This window comes from Phaethon aethereus (assembly GCF_964289735.1).
Source record: "Phaethon aethereus genome assembly, chromosome: 3".
NCBI classification, from domain to species: Eukaryota; Metazoa; Chordata; class Aves; order Phaethontiformes; family Phaethontidae; genus Phaethon; species Phaethon aethereus.
This window is the reverse complement of record NC_138576.1, coordinates 8224765-8243435: the sequence shown is the minus strand read 5'-3', so window position 1 is coordinate 8243435 and position 18671 is coordinate 8224765. Positions and strand designations below refer to the sequence as shown.

The following is an 18671-nucleotide window of genomic DNA, read 5'->3' as shown; positions in this document are numbered from 1 at the left end:
TTTGACTTAAAAAGGCAAAGCACCCCAAAGTTACAGAAATATGCATAGATCAAGAATTGAACTACCAGCATTGTCATGGCTGCCTTAGACTTTTGATCTAGCAAATATTATGATAGCTTTGAGTATCTCTTCTTCACCAAGTATTCAGGCTGACGTTCAGGATGTGGTGTGAGCTGCAGTGCCCTATCTGTAAGATCAGATATCGGTCCACTAGTGACTTTCCACACTTCACTGAAGGCAGAGAAGAGGCTAATACTGCAAGCCTGCCGAGAATATGGGTCTTGCTCTCATGAAACCCGTATGGTAGGGTGGAAGGAGCTCAGAAGCAGAAGTCATGATTATGTGCCACAACCTGCTTGACATGAAGTTCTCCACTGAGAATTTTCAGAACTGGAAAACTTGCTCGTACCAGGAACAGCGCCTTCCCCAACATACGGGGTGTGACGGAAGTGTGAAGTAGCTGCAAAGGCAGCAGAGAGATAGCTGGCGTGGTATCGTCGCAAAGCCGGCAGTCAGGAAAAGCCCCAGATGAAGGTGCTGCCTGAACACCTTCATCATGCCATGATGTGTACAAGAGAGAGGAACTACTGATGTGAAACAAGACAAAACCAAAACTCAGCTAAGCCTTTCAGCTTATCAACAAGGAAATGCAGCTGATGAATGATCTCAGCAAAGACTCCTGTATCAAAGAAAGACTCAAAAAATTTGAAAGCCCTCATGTAGGAGCACATCATAAGCTATAAAGCACAGGTTTATCTGGAGCATTAGCTAAGGTCGTGGACATACAGGAGAAGTCTTCATCTGAATTATGTGCGGGTAAAGACCGAATACTGATGCCAAGGGGGTTCTCATGAGTCAGTGTCCTGTCTTCAGGGCAGATCACTAAGTTTAAAGCAATAAAATTATGCCAAAAATGGTAGGTGGATTTGGTGAAAATAGTGTTTTTACCACACAATGATACTTATTGTGCTTGGTGGATGTATATAATAGACAAAATAGGAATGCAATATATGGTGCTCTGTATCTCTAGGATACTGCCTGAGCCCACAGACTGTGCAGAGCAGGTGAGATGTGAAATGAGATGCAGAACATGCTTTCATGTGATTTGTTCCTGTTAAAATAGAGTTATGGCTTAAGCATGCCTGGCTGTGCCTTTAGTGATCTTTGGTCGTGTGAGCAGGCAGAAGCTCGCAGATACTCAGTTGTGCTAGAGAACACAGATTAGATATACCAAGAAATTTAATTTCTCTGCATTGTTTTTGTTTAAAAAGCCACAAATAAACCTGTTTTCCCAGGAAAGAGATTTGTAGCCATGTCAGTTTTGATTCAAATCAGTAGCGTTTTTTTTAAATTATTTGAAACTTAGATTACTTAAGTTCATTGGGTTTATGTAATTTTCCATTTTATTTTCTTTTTTTTCCTGGCAACTGTTAGATAACATGCACAGCCAGAATACTTACAATTCTGATGAATGATTTCCAAAGACTCAGTAGCCTGGGTGATTGCTGCCCTTGTAAGTGGGATCACTGGAACTCCCTATGCAGGCAGCCAGTAAATCTGCAGATACGTGTTTAAGCATTAAAATGGTACACAAAACTGAGATAAATAAACTCCCACAAACCTTTTTCTTTGCTGTGCAAAATGGGAAAATGGAAGCAGCAGCCTAAATGAATGGAGCTTTTGCATGTTCCATAACATTACATGTGATGGATTAGAGAGTAAGCCGTACTACCTGGTCAGGGAAGATCTGTTCAATTATTTTTAAAAGTGATATAGAATACCTCTGAGTGTCTGGAGGAATGATTATTTTAGACCAGATAACTGTATCCCTCTCGTAAATCTCAGCTTTTTGATCCAAATTTTAGTTCAGTTCTGCCTTTCTTTTGTCTGGTTTGGATGTCTGGATACTTGAATTTTATCTGATATGCCTCCCCTTCAGCACACTCCTTATGAATTTTAACTTTTATCTTTTCCTTTTATGTTTTCTCCTTAATAGCTCTGGTGTCTTTAGCTTGAATGTAACCAAACAATACTTGGTGTTAAATAATTGGAAAGGTAGTGGTGTTCAAGAGCTCCCTAGACCTCATCAAAGATGAATTTAAATAGTTCATATTAATATCGGAATACAAAGCAATGTATTCTCAGCAGAATGAAACATCTCAGATGGACATCAAGCAATTTTTTTTTTAATTTTCTAAAGCAAAATATTCCACTCTTTCATTCCATTCAACCCTGAATTGTATTTTCTTTAGAATTTTGGATAAAATTGAACAGAACAGTTCAATTTTTTCTACAGAAAAATGTCTTTAGTGTGGTCATGATGTGTATGTTTTGGCCATTTGATTGTTAGAAACAGATATTTACTGACTTCATATAGTAAGTTACTCATACAGGATGCTACTTTTCAGTTGCACTTACTGGGATGATAAAAGATAGTGTGACCTGTGATAGAGAGCTGTCTGGTCTACAGCAATTCCTGTGCGTTATGAAATGTATTCACCATCTCTGTCTTTGCTTTTACAGATGATAATATTACACGTTTTGCTGTAGAGTCTGAAATCTTCCGGCTTTTCATTGCTTGTGTAATAATACCTTTGTTTATGTAATGTTTCACTGTTTGGTCCACTCTCAACTTGTGTTGTTTTCCACTCTGTTGTGCTATTGAGGTATTCCTGGCAATGTTTATCTTTGTTGTTTCTGTCTCTGGACTGACTACTATTTCTATTTGTATTATCTAAACTGCCTTAATTTACAATGTCTTTTGTTTGCAGCAGTCCTGAGTGTGAAAGTACTTTTGTTTTCGGAAAAACGTTATGGTCTGTGCAGTCCATCCTTGGAGTCCTGATAAAGTCAATGAGAACTTTATTGAAACGATGCAGGGACAAACCCTACACAACATCAGGCACAAGTGATCCAACAAGTCCTGCGAGCAAGGATTGGGATCCAGGTCTCTGTCCATCCCACTGACCTCCCTGATTACTGTTTGCTTAATTTTCTTCTAACTTCATCATTCTCCATTTCCAGCTACAAGTGGGAGCACAAAGGGTGATGTCATTGAGTGTTTGGTTGTCTGATGATGAGAATACCATCAGAAAAAGTGAAGGACATGGGTTTAAATTCAGGCTTGAGGTGGAGTCGAACTTGTGGTGCTTTTGGCAAGTGTTTATGATAGAAAAGGTGGGCAGTAGCACCCTCTGTATCAAGCACCCTTTAAAAAGGATGAACCCTTCTCCAGCTTGTGTCTGTCCTTAAAATTGGATTCAAAGCTCTACATCCAAAATGGGTGATGATGCTAAATTCTAGGAAGAGATGAAAATTGAGGTGCGTCCTTGTACTCATCATGTCCTGCTAGCTGACTGTAGGCTGCACTTCACTCAGTGCACAGCCTTTCTGTATCTCACCTTCTGGAAGTTTGTCTGTTTGTCTCCATTGCCTCTATAAGAAACTTCTGATTCTTTTTCTGTCTGTCACTTCAGTGAAACTCAAGGGGGAAGTCACTAATAGGTGATATTCATCTGATTCTCACCCCTTTCTCTGAGATGTTTCCTGTAAAACATTTATTTTGCATTCTTCTTGCTTCTTCCCTTCACTAGTCCAAGACATGAGTGGCTTGTTAAGCAGATGAAAATAGATACAGGCACTTGGAAATTCCTATTGTTCTCCAGAGAGACGACTGTCTAATGTCCAGCAGAGCAATGCCTGAGACCCATGTGTCAAGATAACAGCTGCCACTTTTTCCATAGTTCGTTTATAAGATCACCAAGATCAAAACTTAGAGATGGAAAAGACCTATTTATAATAACAAACAGCGCTGTTAATAGCTCCTTTCCACTGTGACTCTAAAGATACTTTAAAGGCTTACTGAACGAAGCCTTTCAAGAGACCTAAGGCAAAGCATATTAATTAATAATGTTATTGCTGGATATGCTAGTGAATCTCTTTCTGACCTTGGTGAAACTACAGTATTTGTTTCATGGGGAATAAAATGAAGGTGAGTTATACTTACACAGCTGTCTGGTGAAAGAACCTATTCTTTTAGACATGCAGCTTTTTGCTCTGATCACAAATCTACACTATTCCATATTCTTGGGGGATTTTGCTCTGGAGAATAGTCCCGACTGCATTATTCAACTTAGTTTTAAATTACTGTGATCCATGTCTTAAACTGCTACATATATTTTTGTACTTTCATTAATATCAGGGGAACTGTGCCAGTTTACGCCAATGAGATTCTGCAACACCAGGAGCAATGAACAAAAATAGGAAACAAATGTGGCAAAAGAAGAATTCTATACTAATATTATTTCAGAACATACTCTCAGAGTTTACAGGCAGAGTGATATTTATGATACTGCTAGGCTCTGCCTTGGAGCCCATAAAACACTGTTTACATTGAAAACAATACTGCAAAAATACTCTTTTTTTGTGAAAGCGGGTGCGTTCCTAGTAGATGGAAAGAACAAACTATACATCTATAGATAGGTTTGTTCTTCTGGTGGGTGTATTTCATATACTTTTAAAAAGACAGCCTGGAAGAATAATGGTATCTGAATAAGACATTCTTCCACTGCAGTGTTGCAGCAAATGATAAAGACTGCTTAGCAAAATGCTGGTTTTATCTGATCTTAATGGTAGGCTGAACTTCTGACAAATAATGAGGGTTACCCAATACATAACTTGTTAATAAACCCTTCTCAGAGTTCATTCAAAGACTAGGAGTGGCTTTTATCTTCTGTTATTTATTCAGCATGTTTGCTGTATATATTATTATACAGTAAGTGACTATGTAGATCTAGGTAGATCTGTGGTCACTGTCTAAAGGACCTTAGGCAACATAATCCACAGGAAGGCGTTTGGTACACAAATCAAAACCAACTTGGTTTTAAACTCAGAATAGAATCATAGATCACTTGACTATCAAATCATTTTGGGTAGAATTAATCTCAACTGTCTTTAGCTACTAGAAGTCTATGGTCTGTCCATGTCAATGAGAGCGCAGCTTCTAGATACCCGTCCTTCTCCTCTCTTGGGCAAGGGATTCGTTCCTTGAGTGAAACAGCAGTGTGTTTCACCCGATTGCCCTGGAAACTTTGTGTGTTATGCTGAAGTGAGGCCCCATGATGGCCCCAAATTGGTGCCAGTGAAGTCATGTCTCATTTTCCCATATGGAATTGCAGTCAGGAGGAGACGATTCCCCAGGAATTCTCCAAACGCTTGTGAAGGGAGGGGATATTGCATAATGCCAGACAGGAAGGTTATACCACATCTCTAAAATACATATTAGACATATTGCAGGGATGCCTGACCAGTCTGAATCAAAAAGTTGGATACCCTGGATAAAAAGCATTTGACTTCTGCAGTATGTATGTTTTATGTACATATGAGATCATGATGGAACAGCAGTGTCTGCCTCTGACTTATTTAGAGTATATGTAATCTTGGCATATTGACTGTGCCTTCTTACATGGCTCAGTCAACATCCATTTTTATAAACTGTGTTTTCTTCTCTGGTTGCATCTTGTGTGTGTCTCTCTCATTTTCCAAGAATGTTTTTCTTTCTCTCTTTCTTATTTAAGAACAGAGTAGTTGCTAAGTCCTTTGCATGATGTTAGATTGTTGCTGTGTTTGTCAAGATGAGTTTCAGTAAAACACTCCACTGTTAAGAAAGTATAGCCATGCTATGAATTAAGAAAGTTGGATGTGATAAATAACTGGGTAAAAAGGGGCCTGTGGGGAGAGAAAGAGCATTCCTTCACAAGGGATGTGGGCAGAAATGTTATTTTTCAGTTCCAAATGCCTCAAAAGCCAACATACCGTTTTAACATGCTGGTTTTAAGTGGTAACACATTAAGAATATACTTTTTCATGCTCAAATGTATTGTCTCTCGATATGCATAGCCTCTTAATCCAGTGCCCTACTAGAGATGGATAGGTTTGTCACTAGGCTGTTGCTAGCTTAAGCCAAGGGAATCAGAAGTGTCGCACTGAAAAACTAAGATTTCAGCACAGATTTTATTCAGAAGGAAATTGAGGCACGTCCGGGAAGTCTAGACAGTTGAAAATGAAAGAATGCTCAATCTGGGAACAGCTTGTCATTAAAGCACACCTAACTGCTGATGCAGTATTGTTATATTGGGTTGGGAAGGTGTTTCTTCTGTCAGATCATTCAATATCCCCTTTCCCTGAGCAGAGGAGGAATTAACTAGTAGGGAAGCTGGCTCCTTTCTCCCAAAACCCCTCTCTCATGAACATGATAGCCACCTGTCTTTCAGCGTATGGCACAAGAAAGGCCCAAGCTAGGTCACCAAAGCTTCTGAATACAGATCTGGGTGCAGCAAGCATGGAAAAACACCACAGAAAGCAGAAAAGGATCTTCAGACGTTTCTTGGGAAAGCTCTGAGCATGGCTTTGAGATCATAGAATAGAATCACTGATCCCTTTCTGCTGTTTTCTTTTATCTGCTAATCACAGATCCTATTTCAGTGAGATTTAACCCCCTACCGAAGTGCGTAACTTCCCAGTGGAAGGTCATCTGCACATTCATATATGTGCTGCAGGCTAAAATATCAAATCCATACCACCACTGCATAGGCAATCATAAAACAAAGGGGGGGGGGCAGAGGGAAATACATGTGTGTGTTGTGGCATAGGATGAGACCAAGAATGAAACCAAGAAGGAAAAAAAAAAACAGATTAATTGTATTGTCCTATTATCTTGGTGCACTGGATGGCCAGAATTCTTTGGCCAAGCTCTGCTGTATGTGTTTGTGTGGGGAATCTTGCAAAATATCTTCTTTGTATTAGAGCCGCGCTCTTGAACTGCTCTTGTGCTTCTTGACTGGAACCAGAGGGCAGGGACAGAAAGACCTAGCCCAGTCAGGAACGTTCCCTCTCCCTCCAGAACCTGTGTTCCCTACAGGACATGATATTTAGGGGTAGAGATGCAAGAGTGGCAAAGTATTTCTGTAGTAATATATTCTTTCTGAAATGTTGCTTTAGACATCTATTGTCCTACTCGTTAGCATACCCAGATTGACCTGATTCTGCCATGCTTATTCACATGAAATTTGCCTTATGCTGCAGAGCATGTATATTTTAAAGCTGAACAAAGTAATGGTAACAGAATCAAACCCTAAAACGACTGTTTTAAGCAACAGGATACCAGAGGAATTGTTTTGGTCTCCTTACAATTCATGTAGAATGTGCTTATTGAGTCTCATATCTGCCTTGAGGGTAAATCTACTTTCTCTTTTCTTTTAAAAATATGCAAATCTATAAAGTCGTTAGGACAAAATAATGCCTTTCAGTAGAGTGAACTAAACAATTGCATCTAATTTTTTTGCCTGTGAAGTCAAGCTAAGTGCAATGCTCTTTCATATTGCCTTGTAGTCGTACGCAACACTGATATATAGTGCATGGTAATGCATTATTGAACAGATGTCTGTTGTGTCTTCATTGCATGTTGCCAGCTGCATAATAAATAATTGATTGTGTTGCTCTTACTCCACATTAAAGATATATGAGTATATAATACATGTAAAAAATGAAGCAGCAAGGCTGCCTGTGTTGAAAAGATCAACTGTAACTGAAGTGTGCTGCGGTAACGGGAAGGAAGTAGTGACCACCACCGCTACCCATTTCCCATTTCTATACTTTGAGTCAGTGATTGTTTGTCATGGCAACAAATGGCACATTCAAATCGTTGCTGTTGCCTTTTTAAACAACAACAAAAAAATCGTAGAGAGCTGATAACGCTGCAGAGACGCACCCCCCAGTCTCTTCAACTATTATCCCTCTAGACTGAAAATTCCCTTAATAAGATTAATCATTTTTTCTTAAGTGGCTGTAAACTGTCAGAGACAGTTGGCTATCAGACTGTATTTTATTGGCTAAAATACAGTCTAAGCCAGCAAATCCTTTTTTCCTCATAAAGCTTTGTTTTATACTAAGCGGGGGGAACATTAGCAGGGAAAAACTGATTTTGTGTTTACAGTGGTACTAAACCTCTGTTGTTGAACCTTTCCCTTGAAAAGCCATGCTTCCCTTCTCAGTTCAGTTGCCAAAGTCCCTGTACAGGACACAGTAGGACAGCCCAATATTCCAACATAGCGTAGGAAACGAACGCATCCTCCAGCTCACATTCAACACTTTATTTCCATTACAACAATCATCATTTCTGATTAAAAGAACTTTCATTAGTACGATTGATGGCACATCAAATTTGTCCAGAAAAAGACTTTGCTTTGGAAGTCAAATCAAAGAAATCAGAGGTGTACGCTACTTACTGCATGTTTTTTTGGAAGGAGGTACATGGCCAGGTATAACTACAGGTCACTGGGAGCTGTTGTAATGACTGAAAAGCTGTAAAACGGTGAACTGTGTTTTGAGGTAATAATGAAATGGCAAATGAAGATGTAAGAGGTGTTGAGGTATCTGGCTTATGTGGATTCTGATGGAATCAGCTGGGGAGCTGAGGCATGTTAGGTCTGCTAGGCACTGTATTTGCCTAGAAAAGTGTTGTCCAGATCTCTTCCTTCAACACCAAGACATACAGGAACTGTTCTTGTTCCTGATGGGAAACCACAAGTTTTTCAGGTGCGTTAGCAGGAGGCTCAGGCACAAGCTAGCGGGGAACACCACTGAATGCAGAGGAGTTGCCCTGCTTTATCACAGTATGTCAGAACTGAGTCCTGAAGAGAACTGATCTATTTTAATGTAGGTGAATAACACCACTGAAATCAGTGGAGTTCTGCTGATGTAAACCAGCCTGGGATGTGATTTGTGACTTTATGGATGTGTTTCTCCCACCACTCCTGTGCGATTATGCTGAACTCCTTCTGCGTTGCTGAACTGTGTCTTCTCTGTACACTGTGATGGTATCAATGTTGACACAAAGACTTTTGTACAGTTTCTAGAAACTTCCCAATAATATATTTTCCAGACTAAAAGTGTATGTTAGTAAGAGTTACAGGTTGTAAATGGGGAGAAAATCAGAATTTCCAGCCTTTGTGACATATTCTGATAGAATATTGACATATTTTGACATAGAAACAATATATTTTAAGGAGAAAAAGAAACACCTGAGATCAAAACTTCTTAACCCACAGCAATACTAACTGCAACAAATGCTGCCTCCGAGAGTCTTAGGAACCAAACCAAATGACAAGTTTATAATAGCACAGATTTATTACAGGGCATAATTGGAAAGGTTAAAGGGCATCAAAATATAGTCCCTGTCCTGAAGAACCTCTGCTCTACATGAAATGAAACAGGATAGTGTCCTAGAAACACCTTCTGAATATCTGCCCCTCTTCCTGCTGCCAACGTATGTTCAGAAAGTATCAGTATTCAAGAGTATGTATTGCTTTTACATTCTGTATCATAGAATCATAGAATAGTTTGGGTTGGACGGGACCTTTAAAGGCATCTAGTCCAACCCCGCTGCAATGAGCAGGGACATCTTCAACTAGAGCAGGTTGCTCAGAGCCCCGTCCAACCTGACCTGGAATGTTTCCAGGGATGGGGCCTCTACCACCTCTTTGGGCAACCTGGGCCAGGGTTTCACCACCCACAGTGTGAAAAATTTCTTCATTCTATCTAGTCTGAATCTGCCCTCTTTTAGTGTAAAACTGTTAGCCCTTGTCCTGTCACAACAGGCCCTGCTCAAAAGTCTGTCCCCACCTTTCTTGTAAGCTCCCTTTAAGTACTGGCAGGCTGCTCTAAGGTCTCCGCAGAGCCTTCTCTTCTCCAGGCTGAACAACCCCAACTCCCTCAGCCTGTCCTCACAGCAGAGCTGTTCCAACCCTCGGATCATTTTTGTGGCCTCCTCTGGACCCGCTCCAACAAGTCCATGTCTTTCCTGTGCAGAGATAACTACAGTTTGAAAAAATAAGGTAATGGAATACTTTGCAGATTAATGTTGCCGTTTTTTGAAAGTCACCTATTCAATTTATCCCCTTAATACCTGTGAGGTAAGTGAATCCCATTGTACAGGATAAAAGGAGAGCAACTAGTGAAATCAAGGGATTTGTCCTGGATTAGGATCTCTGTCTTCTGATTCCCACAGTGTGTCAACACTGTAAAGACAAATCAGTAAACACTGGAGCCAGTGAAGCGTGGGATGCAATTTGGTCTACTTCATTTAAGTATGGATGAATGAGTTAATACCTCTTTACTAGGGCCCTATAAAAAGCTGGCAGTCTAGCATTTAAAATTAATTTTGTTAAAGTTTTTAACTTTTGTAAGTTAGTTGACTGAGAACGATAAACAATTCCAGGAGGTTATTGCAGTCCTAACATCTAAATCTAGGTGGGATGAATCATTCTTGGAGATACCTCTCTTCCTCCATTAACTGTAGAAGTAGCCTAGATGACGGGTTGAGATGCACCTTCCACCTTTGATATGGCTAACATTAGCAGTGGAATTTTACGCATAAATTTTCCAGATTCAGGCACGTAAGCTTGACAGGCTATCTGTGGAGGGCCTTCGGTGTTCTCTCTCTATAGCCATCCATCCATCTTTTGTATAGATAATGGTTTGGGCATGGTTTTGTCGGGACCATAGGTGTAAGTTAGGTATTGAAATAGCTGGGCTGGCTCTGTGGATTTGTATTATGTGGCTGGTTGAATTTGCAGCTGAATCATTCTCAGATGAAAGAACCCCCTGGTAAAAAGAAACTTAGACTGTGGTCCAGCTGCAGCACTGATGTCTTTCTGTTCCGACATCTCAATGATATAGGTTGTCTGACAACAAATAAAGATTGAGCCTTTCTCTTGGTAGAAGCACTTACAGAACCTTCTTTCTATGCAGATTTCTTTTCATTATATGCATAGGATCTTCATGTCAGTGTGAAGCCTGTTCCCCTCTCAAACTTGGTTGAAATTGGCTAAAAGATTTAAAAGTGATTAGGCAAGTACAGACAGTGTCATTAGCCCTCTCCCCTTAGGAAACGGATTTAAATGATGTGATTTTAGCTGAGGTTGGCTGACCTCAGTTAGTTAATTCATGTTAAAAAGAGTAATGCAGACACACCTTTGTTTTAATAAGACATGATAGCTTGTGTTAAACCTAGACTGAAGTTTTGTTTCCACTGCTGTTTTAGTGCAAATGGCATTGTGGTTTTGGCAGTTTCGATGGATTCCTAGTCATGATCCTTAACAAAATGATTTGTCTGCGCTTTGATCTTCAGCTTCAATGAGCTGAACTTCAGTGATTCAGCAGGACACCTGATGTGAAACAACTGCTTTCCTACAGCCACCTGATTTTTAAACCTAGTTATTAGTTAGGACACCTTGTAGATCAGAATGTTTTCAAATCCACAAAATATTCTGATTAACTGAGTTTGTACAAATAATTATTTTAATACAATGAATGTTACCTTTCAGAATCAAATGTAAGGCTATTAAAACAAGTAAGTATATAGGCATCTAGATGTCCTTGCTCAGTCAGAACTCTTATTGATTGTTCTGACTTTGCAAAACAATGTCATTGTTCAGTTCCAGATTGTGGGTTTTTTTCTCTTTGTTGTTAGCTAGATAAATAAAGGTGCTAGCAGGTCCAAGACGGGCATCCGTCCTTGTTGAAGAATATTAACCAAATCAATTTTTTCACAAAAAGAAAATCAATTGATGCATTAGCAAGAGAGAAAATAAAACATGGTGCTGTTTTAGCTCCCAGGAGCCTGAATATTTGACTCTAACTTTCAGAAATAGAGAGATAAAAAAGATCTAAAGTTCAGATCTAAATCCGGATCGGAACTTCTCCAGGGCACATGGGGACTCTGACTCATTTCTAAACTAGATGTTCATTTAAAGGGCAGTCATATAAAGACTGACCCTCCTGACAGAGCTTTGGTGAATACGGACACATCTGACTCTTTGAATCCCAGTTTATCATCCAAATGCAATAAGGTGGGGTGATGACAGAGGAAGTTACATTTCTGAATAATCACCTGATTAATTTTCAACCTTTGCTGAAAATAGGATGTTGCTGTAAACATAGGAGAAGCAGCCTGTTTTCTTCTACAAGGCCTAACACATCTTCTGTAGGCTTTGATAGCGAAACAGGAGTCAGGGTTTTTTGTGATATATATTAGACTAGCAAGCTCATGGGCAGATAGAAACATTATTTTAAATGGGAAACATTGTCCAGTAGCTGTTGTCAGGATCTCTGAAGAGTTAATTCTGGTTCTGCCTCCGGTTGGTGTGTGGTATTTAGTAAACCATCAGGCTTTTAAGCTAAGTATTTTAATAGGATTTAGTTACAAAATGAGATGAAAGCATACTAAACTGCTGTGGAACTTTGCATCTGAATCTGAACTTCTAGACTGTGGCTATTTTATAATAAGTATCATCTACCTCCTTGAGCTGCTGTGAAGAGTAATTAATGTTTGCATCCTGGTTTGAACATGCAGACTGTAATAATAGTACTAAGTTTTAAAATTAAAACTATTAAATATTGGGATTCTGTAATAGTCTCCTTCCATTCAATAGAATCATAACATTTTGTGATGTGTTTAAAAATAAAATTGCTGTGAGGAAGGACTGCCATTTCAATTTAAGATCAAATACTTCAAAAAGGATTATGTGATATGCTTGAGAGTTCCCCCCAAGCTGCTTCTCCCTGCCTGCCCTCCTCCATATGCAGGCTGGTTTTCTACATCATTACAAATGAACCCGTGTTTGTCTTTGACTAGAAAGCCTTCTGCAGGCAGCTGCTGCGACTTCCCAGCCTGCATGGAGGGTGTTTAGGGAGACCACTGAGACAATATATTGTGTAATACGTGTAGGTACTTGCATCAGAGCATACATAAAACACTTCACTATTATACCGTGAAAAACTGAAGGAGTATGACAAGCGCTAGTGGTGAAGGTTATGAATCATACCCTATGGAACGCAGCCTTATGCAGCCCAGAAGGCCAACAGTATCCTGGGCTGCACCCAAAGCAGCATGGCCAGCAGGTCACGGAAAGGAATTCTGCCCCTCTGCCCCGCTCTGGGGAGACCCCCCTGCAGGGCTGCGTCCAGCTCTGGAGCCCTTGGCACAGGAGACACATGGACCTGTTGGAGCGGGGCCAGAGGAGGCCCCAGCAACGCTCCGAGGGCTGGAACAGCTCTGCTGGGAGGACAGGCTGGGAGAGCTGGGGGGGCTCAGCCTGGGGCAGAGAAGGCTCCGGGGAAACCTTAGTGCAGCTGCCAGGGCTGAGAGGGGGCTTATAAGAAAGATGGGGACAGAATTTTTAGCCTGTGCAATAGGACAAGGGGTAATGGTTTTAAACTAAAAGAGGGCAGATTTAGACTAGATAGAAGGAGGAAATTTTTCACACTGAGGGTGGTGAAACACTGGCACAGGTTGCCCAGAGAGGTGGTAGATGCCCCGTGCCTGGAAACATTCCAGGTCAGGTTGGACGGGGCTCTGAGCAACCTGCTCTAGTTGAAGATGTCCCTGCTTATTGCAGGGAGGTTGGACTAGCTGACCTTTAAAGGCCCTTTCCAACCCAAAGATTCTATGATTCTATGATTCTTTGAGCAGGTTATTCCATAATTTTCCTCCTAAGGCCTTATACACACACACACACGTCTCTGAAATACCAATTTTGACAAATGTTGGACTTGGTCAACAGCTAATTTGCCTTAATATGACATTTAGTTTTAATATTGATGTAAAATACCTAGACACAGAACCCCACTGGAGCAATCAAATACTGTGTACTCATTACTGCAAGTCCAGAATGCCATCACCACTGATTTAACTACTAATGAATTTGGAGACATCTGTGTCTGAGCTAGTTGTTTGGACCTCCCTTATATTCATTGCAAAGAAATAGGCACTTGCTAGGATGCAATACATTATGTCCTAATGTAGATCCCTCGATTTGGTTAAATGAATTGCCCCCTGAAAGTGCATTTTTCTCTGACTCGTTTACAGAGGGAAGCAGAGTAATTAGCTCAAAAGTAGCTGGCTACACCTTAAAAGCATAAAGGTTGGTGAGATGAATCCTACTCTTTCAGTCTTTGTTTTTCATTCTGCCACATCCCTTTATATTTACGTTTGATTCATAACACAAACTTTTTAAGCAAGCAAAGCATGCCTTTTTTGTTGTTTGGACAAATTACTGGTGGTTTTCACTGAAAAATAAAACTTGTGCATCAAGCTGGACTATTAATATAACTGAAAAGAAACTAGTAAGACTGTATTTTTCATATTGGATCATAAAGGCAGTATTTCATAGCATTTTCTGTCAAAACTGTGCTTGATAATGTTGTTTTCAGCTAGAAACTTTCTCAGGTATTTGCTTATTAATGAACTTTTCTTTGTACAGCACCTTGCACAGGAGAGTCATGGTGTATGCCCAGAACACTGGCACTACAGCCTTATAAAGAAAGGATTTATTCTAATATATAAATATCAGCCCAACCTGGCAATATCCAGAGTATAGCATTTTGAAAGAGCAATTACGAGGTACTTTTAAGTTGAAAGCTACCATAATTATCCACTGTTTGAAAAGAGAATGAGAATACCTAGTCGTGTAGCACTCTGAAGGTTTATCTATTTGCTGTAGAAGCTGGGCATGTGTTCAAAATATATGGGTTGAAAGAGCATTCTGGCATTCTGCTCATCAAAAGGAAAAAGTAAGGTGTTCCTGTGACTCTGTCTTGTGGCTGAATGAAAATATAAAGAATGAGGGTAGTAGAGTATTCATATAAATGTCCTTGCTATTTTCTTTTTTTTGAATGTGGAGTCTTTTCCGTTCTTTCTGTATGAGGAGGAGATAATGTTGTGTAAAAGTTTCACATGCATGGTGTGGAATGGCCATGTTCGTGTAATGCTCGTTATTCTAGTACTCCTGAGTAAATCAAGTAGGGAAGGTGAACAGTCCAAGGTACCAAATATTCTTTCTAGGTATTCTGGTGCAGGAACAAGTCAAAGGAGCTGCTCTGTGCTTGCAGATGTTTACCTGGCAGCAAATTTGGCACAAGAGTTCCCAAACCTGCATCTACATCTCCACCCTTTGAAGTGGATGGAAAGTTGCTGTTGACGGTGGTGAGCTTTAGGCCAGACACAGCGACAGCCCCCTGGTTACCCGACATGTACTCCACAAGCACTATTCTCTTTAGTTAGTTACGCTGTTAAAAGAATACCTTAAAATAAATGGTAAGTATTTAATGAAAAGTAAACCTAGTCAAATTTATGTTAAATGTGGTTTCTTTGTATGTAGGCTTGTTTTAGAGAGTTTTTTTGTGTTTAGGAGCAGGCCTAGATCAGGCACCTGCGTTGGGATTCTCTCTTCTGCTGCTTTCCACTCATTCCTTTCTTGCGTTTACCTACTTAGCTGGGAAGCTCCACTGTGCGAGCAACACCTCTTCTGTATGTCTGTGCAACATTTGGTACGATACCAGTTATAACCTATTGCATTCAGAATAATAAGAAGAACATATTTCCATTCTATTCTAGAGTCTAAATTACTAGAAGGCAAAGGTAACAATATGGTGCTGCTGCGTTTGACTCTTCTGCCTTATCTGTTTTGGATGAGGCTTCACAGTGAAAATGGAAATGAGCAGCTGATGTGACCAAGACATTAATTTTTCACTCCTTGCCTCCCTGCCAGCACTTAAATTTAGATGTAGCTCAGATTGAAACTGTGTGTCTTGTTTTGGCAGGAATGCTACAGAATGGAAAGAAGTTTGATTCCTCCAGAGACAGAAACAAGCCTTTCAGGTTCAAGATTGGCAGGCAAGAAGTCATTAAAGGATTTGAAGAAGGTGTTACACAGGTACAAAGAAATGATTCTGGCTCAATGTCAAGCCAGCATGTGAGAACAGCCATGTCCAGTGCAATGGTGACAAGATCAAGTGGAAATCACAGTGTAGGATACAGAGTGGTTTTCTGAAAGCGTGGTCCATTCAGGCACGGTATTTCATATAGTTCTCCCTGTCCATCCTGGGATGTCCCCTACTTGTGAGGCTTTCCATGTTAGGAAGAGGTGAAGTCCCCTCCCCAGGTGCCAGTGTGCCACGTAAGCCCTTTCCCATGGGCAGCTCCACAAACAGACAACAGTGGCCTCTAAAATGTTCCAGGTGGCAGCATTTTATGGAGTGGCCTCTATTCAGCCGCTCCATAAAAGTCCAAGCTGCCGTTTTCAATGACATCCATGACCGAGCTACAGATTTTGACCGTTACTGAATAGGGTACCAAACTGCACTGTTAAATTTTTATGATGCAGGCTCACAGCTACAAAACTTAACATTCACTGACCAGCCCTACACTGAGAAAAAAGAAATTGCCCTCCATTAATTACAGTTTGAGTGACAACACAGTAAAACCCTTAAAAGAGACACACATTGCCAACTCTTGCTTTTTTGTCTGCAGTGTCATGAGGGCCCACTACATGAGGGCTGCTGAAGTGCAAGAGGAATGAGATCAGGGTGCAAACTTCTCGTGACTCCTCGTTTCAGGGACCTAGAGCTCAGCGTAGGAGGAAACTGCTCAAATATTGTTGTGGGAACAACTGTGACGGGAAAACTTCGTATGCTTAAATACAGAGAAGGAAAGAATGCAAAATGAGAAACAATCCACTGAGGAATGATGCAACCGTGCTTTTCCAGAGAGGGATGGAAGACAAAATGGTTTCCAGCCCTATGGAGAAAGCAATGCAAGCATTTCCTTCTCTCCAGCCAGAGAAGGAGCAGTCCATTTGAGGAATCCTAGACTCTCTGAAAAATACCCACCTTCCTCTCAAGGATTTGAGTTGGAGTCTTTATTTTTGCAAGAAGGCCTAAGAGGAGCTTAGGACCCCAGTGTGCTAGAAACCAGAAAACAGCGCAGATAAAAGCAGTGGCAACAAGCATGGGTGAATCAGTTTATCCCTTCCTTGACTGCTCTTGCACCCTGACTCTTGTCCCTTAATTAATAAGAGGCTGAAAGCCATTCCAGTAATCAGCAAGGCAACACTCTGCCCTCCTGCTCCTCCTAGTAGATCGCTGACTGAAGTCAAGCTTATGGCTGTCTCCTTCCACCTCACGGTTTTGAGGGGTCTGGGGAGTGTGATTGATACGGGGCACCTGGAAAAAGGCAGTTCACTGTGTTTAGCATGTAGTTTTTTCAAACCTTGGTTTAATGACTGTCGGATGTCAGCAGCATCTGCATTTCTCTGCCCAACTCCTGACAGTTCGAGGTTGCCTCATGCCTAAAACTCACACATGACTTACCAGCTGTCTGGCTTGCAGGGGCCCATCAGAGCAGCAGACAGCCTGCCCCACACCCCTGCAGGGACCAGGGGAGGTCATCTGCTCTTAGACCCTCAGCCCCATGATATGAATACTCCTGGAATGTGGGAAAGTTCATAGTCACATTTTTCTTCTACCTAAAGTGATCAAAGCTCTAGCTTTGGCATATTTTATAGGACCTGAAAAAAATTCAACAGGAGATACTGCATAATCCGTAGTCCAGTGATGTGCCTGATCTTGGGAGAGAGGCCTGAGTTAAAATCACTGCTTCAAATCAGGGATTGTTTCTTGGTCCATGAATATTCAATCAATCACCAGTGTGTGATGCATGAGTAGCAGTTTGAGGGTGCTTCACCCCAAAATACTCTATTGGAAGAGCAGGGATTTGAATCTTCATACCTCAAATCTTAATGACCACCATTACCTCCAGAGCTAAGTTGGAGTGAGAGAAATCATCATTTCTGTCCATCCCAGGGGCAAGGGCTCTTTGCTGGAATAAGCAGCACCTGAGGTGAGATGTCTGCCCTCAGGCTTGGGCTGAGTCTAGGGAAATAAGTACCTCTTTTAAGTAGGATTGCATCAGTGTTTGCTTTGCACCTGCCCAGCAGCAGAAAGTTGGGTGCCTGCAGCATTAATGTCTGAGCAACAGTTTTGAAGTCATCCCTGGTGGTGGCTGAAGAAGGGAAAATGTTGCTGAATACTTTTCAGAAGCGCATTTCGGCACTGATCTCTCATGGATACAAAGCTCTGGTCCCATCTGTTACTGAGACCCTTTTCCTAACAGCCACTGATGGCATTAAAGGTAGCCTGCACTCCGCAGAAGGAACTCACACCTCCTACAGCTGGCTCCAGCATAGGCAGTTTGGACGAAACTATGCATTAAAAGCCTCTGTGTAACTCCCAGACCAGCTCTGGCAACTTAAATAACTGCCATGAGAAGCCAGAGGAGTCAGGAGACCTTCATCTGAGCTGTTTGTGGCAGCTTCAGCTTGAAGCTGAAAGATGAATCTGATGGTCCCAACTCTCCTTGATGCTGTAAATCTGCCACATAGTGATTTGTTCTTTGTTTTCCTTCTAATACTGTTTTTTTGTCTTCTCGTTTCTTTTCTCAAACATCAAAAACCCAGATGAGCTTAGGACAAAGAGCAAAGTTGACCTGCACACCTGAGATGGCCTATGGAGCCACAGGCCACCCTGGGGTCATCCCTCCCAATGCTACTCTCCTCTTTGACGTGGAGCTTCTCAGGTTAGAGTGAATCTTCTCGAGGGAGTTGGCGGGAGACATCTGTTAATAACCATCCGTTCCTTCTTGCCTTGCCAGCGGCGGGAGAAATCTTCACTGGAATCCCAATCCTCCCTGCTCAAGCTGTCCTGTCAATAGCGCCTGCCGATCGGTTTCGTATGCCTTTTTTAACTTTGTGGTGTCCGTATTTGCCTTTTATTAG

At 41.1% G+C, this 18671-nt stretch overlaps 1 protein-coding gene across 1 annotated transcript in view; it reads left to right on the top strand.

Moving 5' to 3' along the window:
• The window catches only part of FKBP1B (FKBP prolyl isomerase 1B), a gene marked incomplete at its 3' end in the record, with an annotated part of 45277 nt that extends 26795 nt beyond the window's left edge, over positions 1-18482 (top strand). The window contains exons 3-4 of the mRNA XM_081997088.1: positions 15661-15773; positions 18354-18482. Of these exons, the coding sequence (XP_081853214.1) occupies positions 15661-15773; positions 18354-18482 (242 nt within the window). The remainder of the gene's footprint in view (positions 1-15660; positions 15774-18353) is intronic.
• Between the last annotated feature and the right edge of the window lie 189 nt (positions 18483-18671).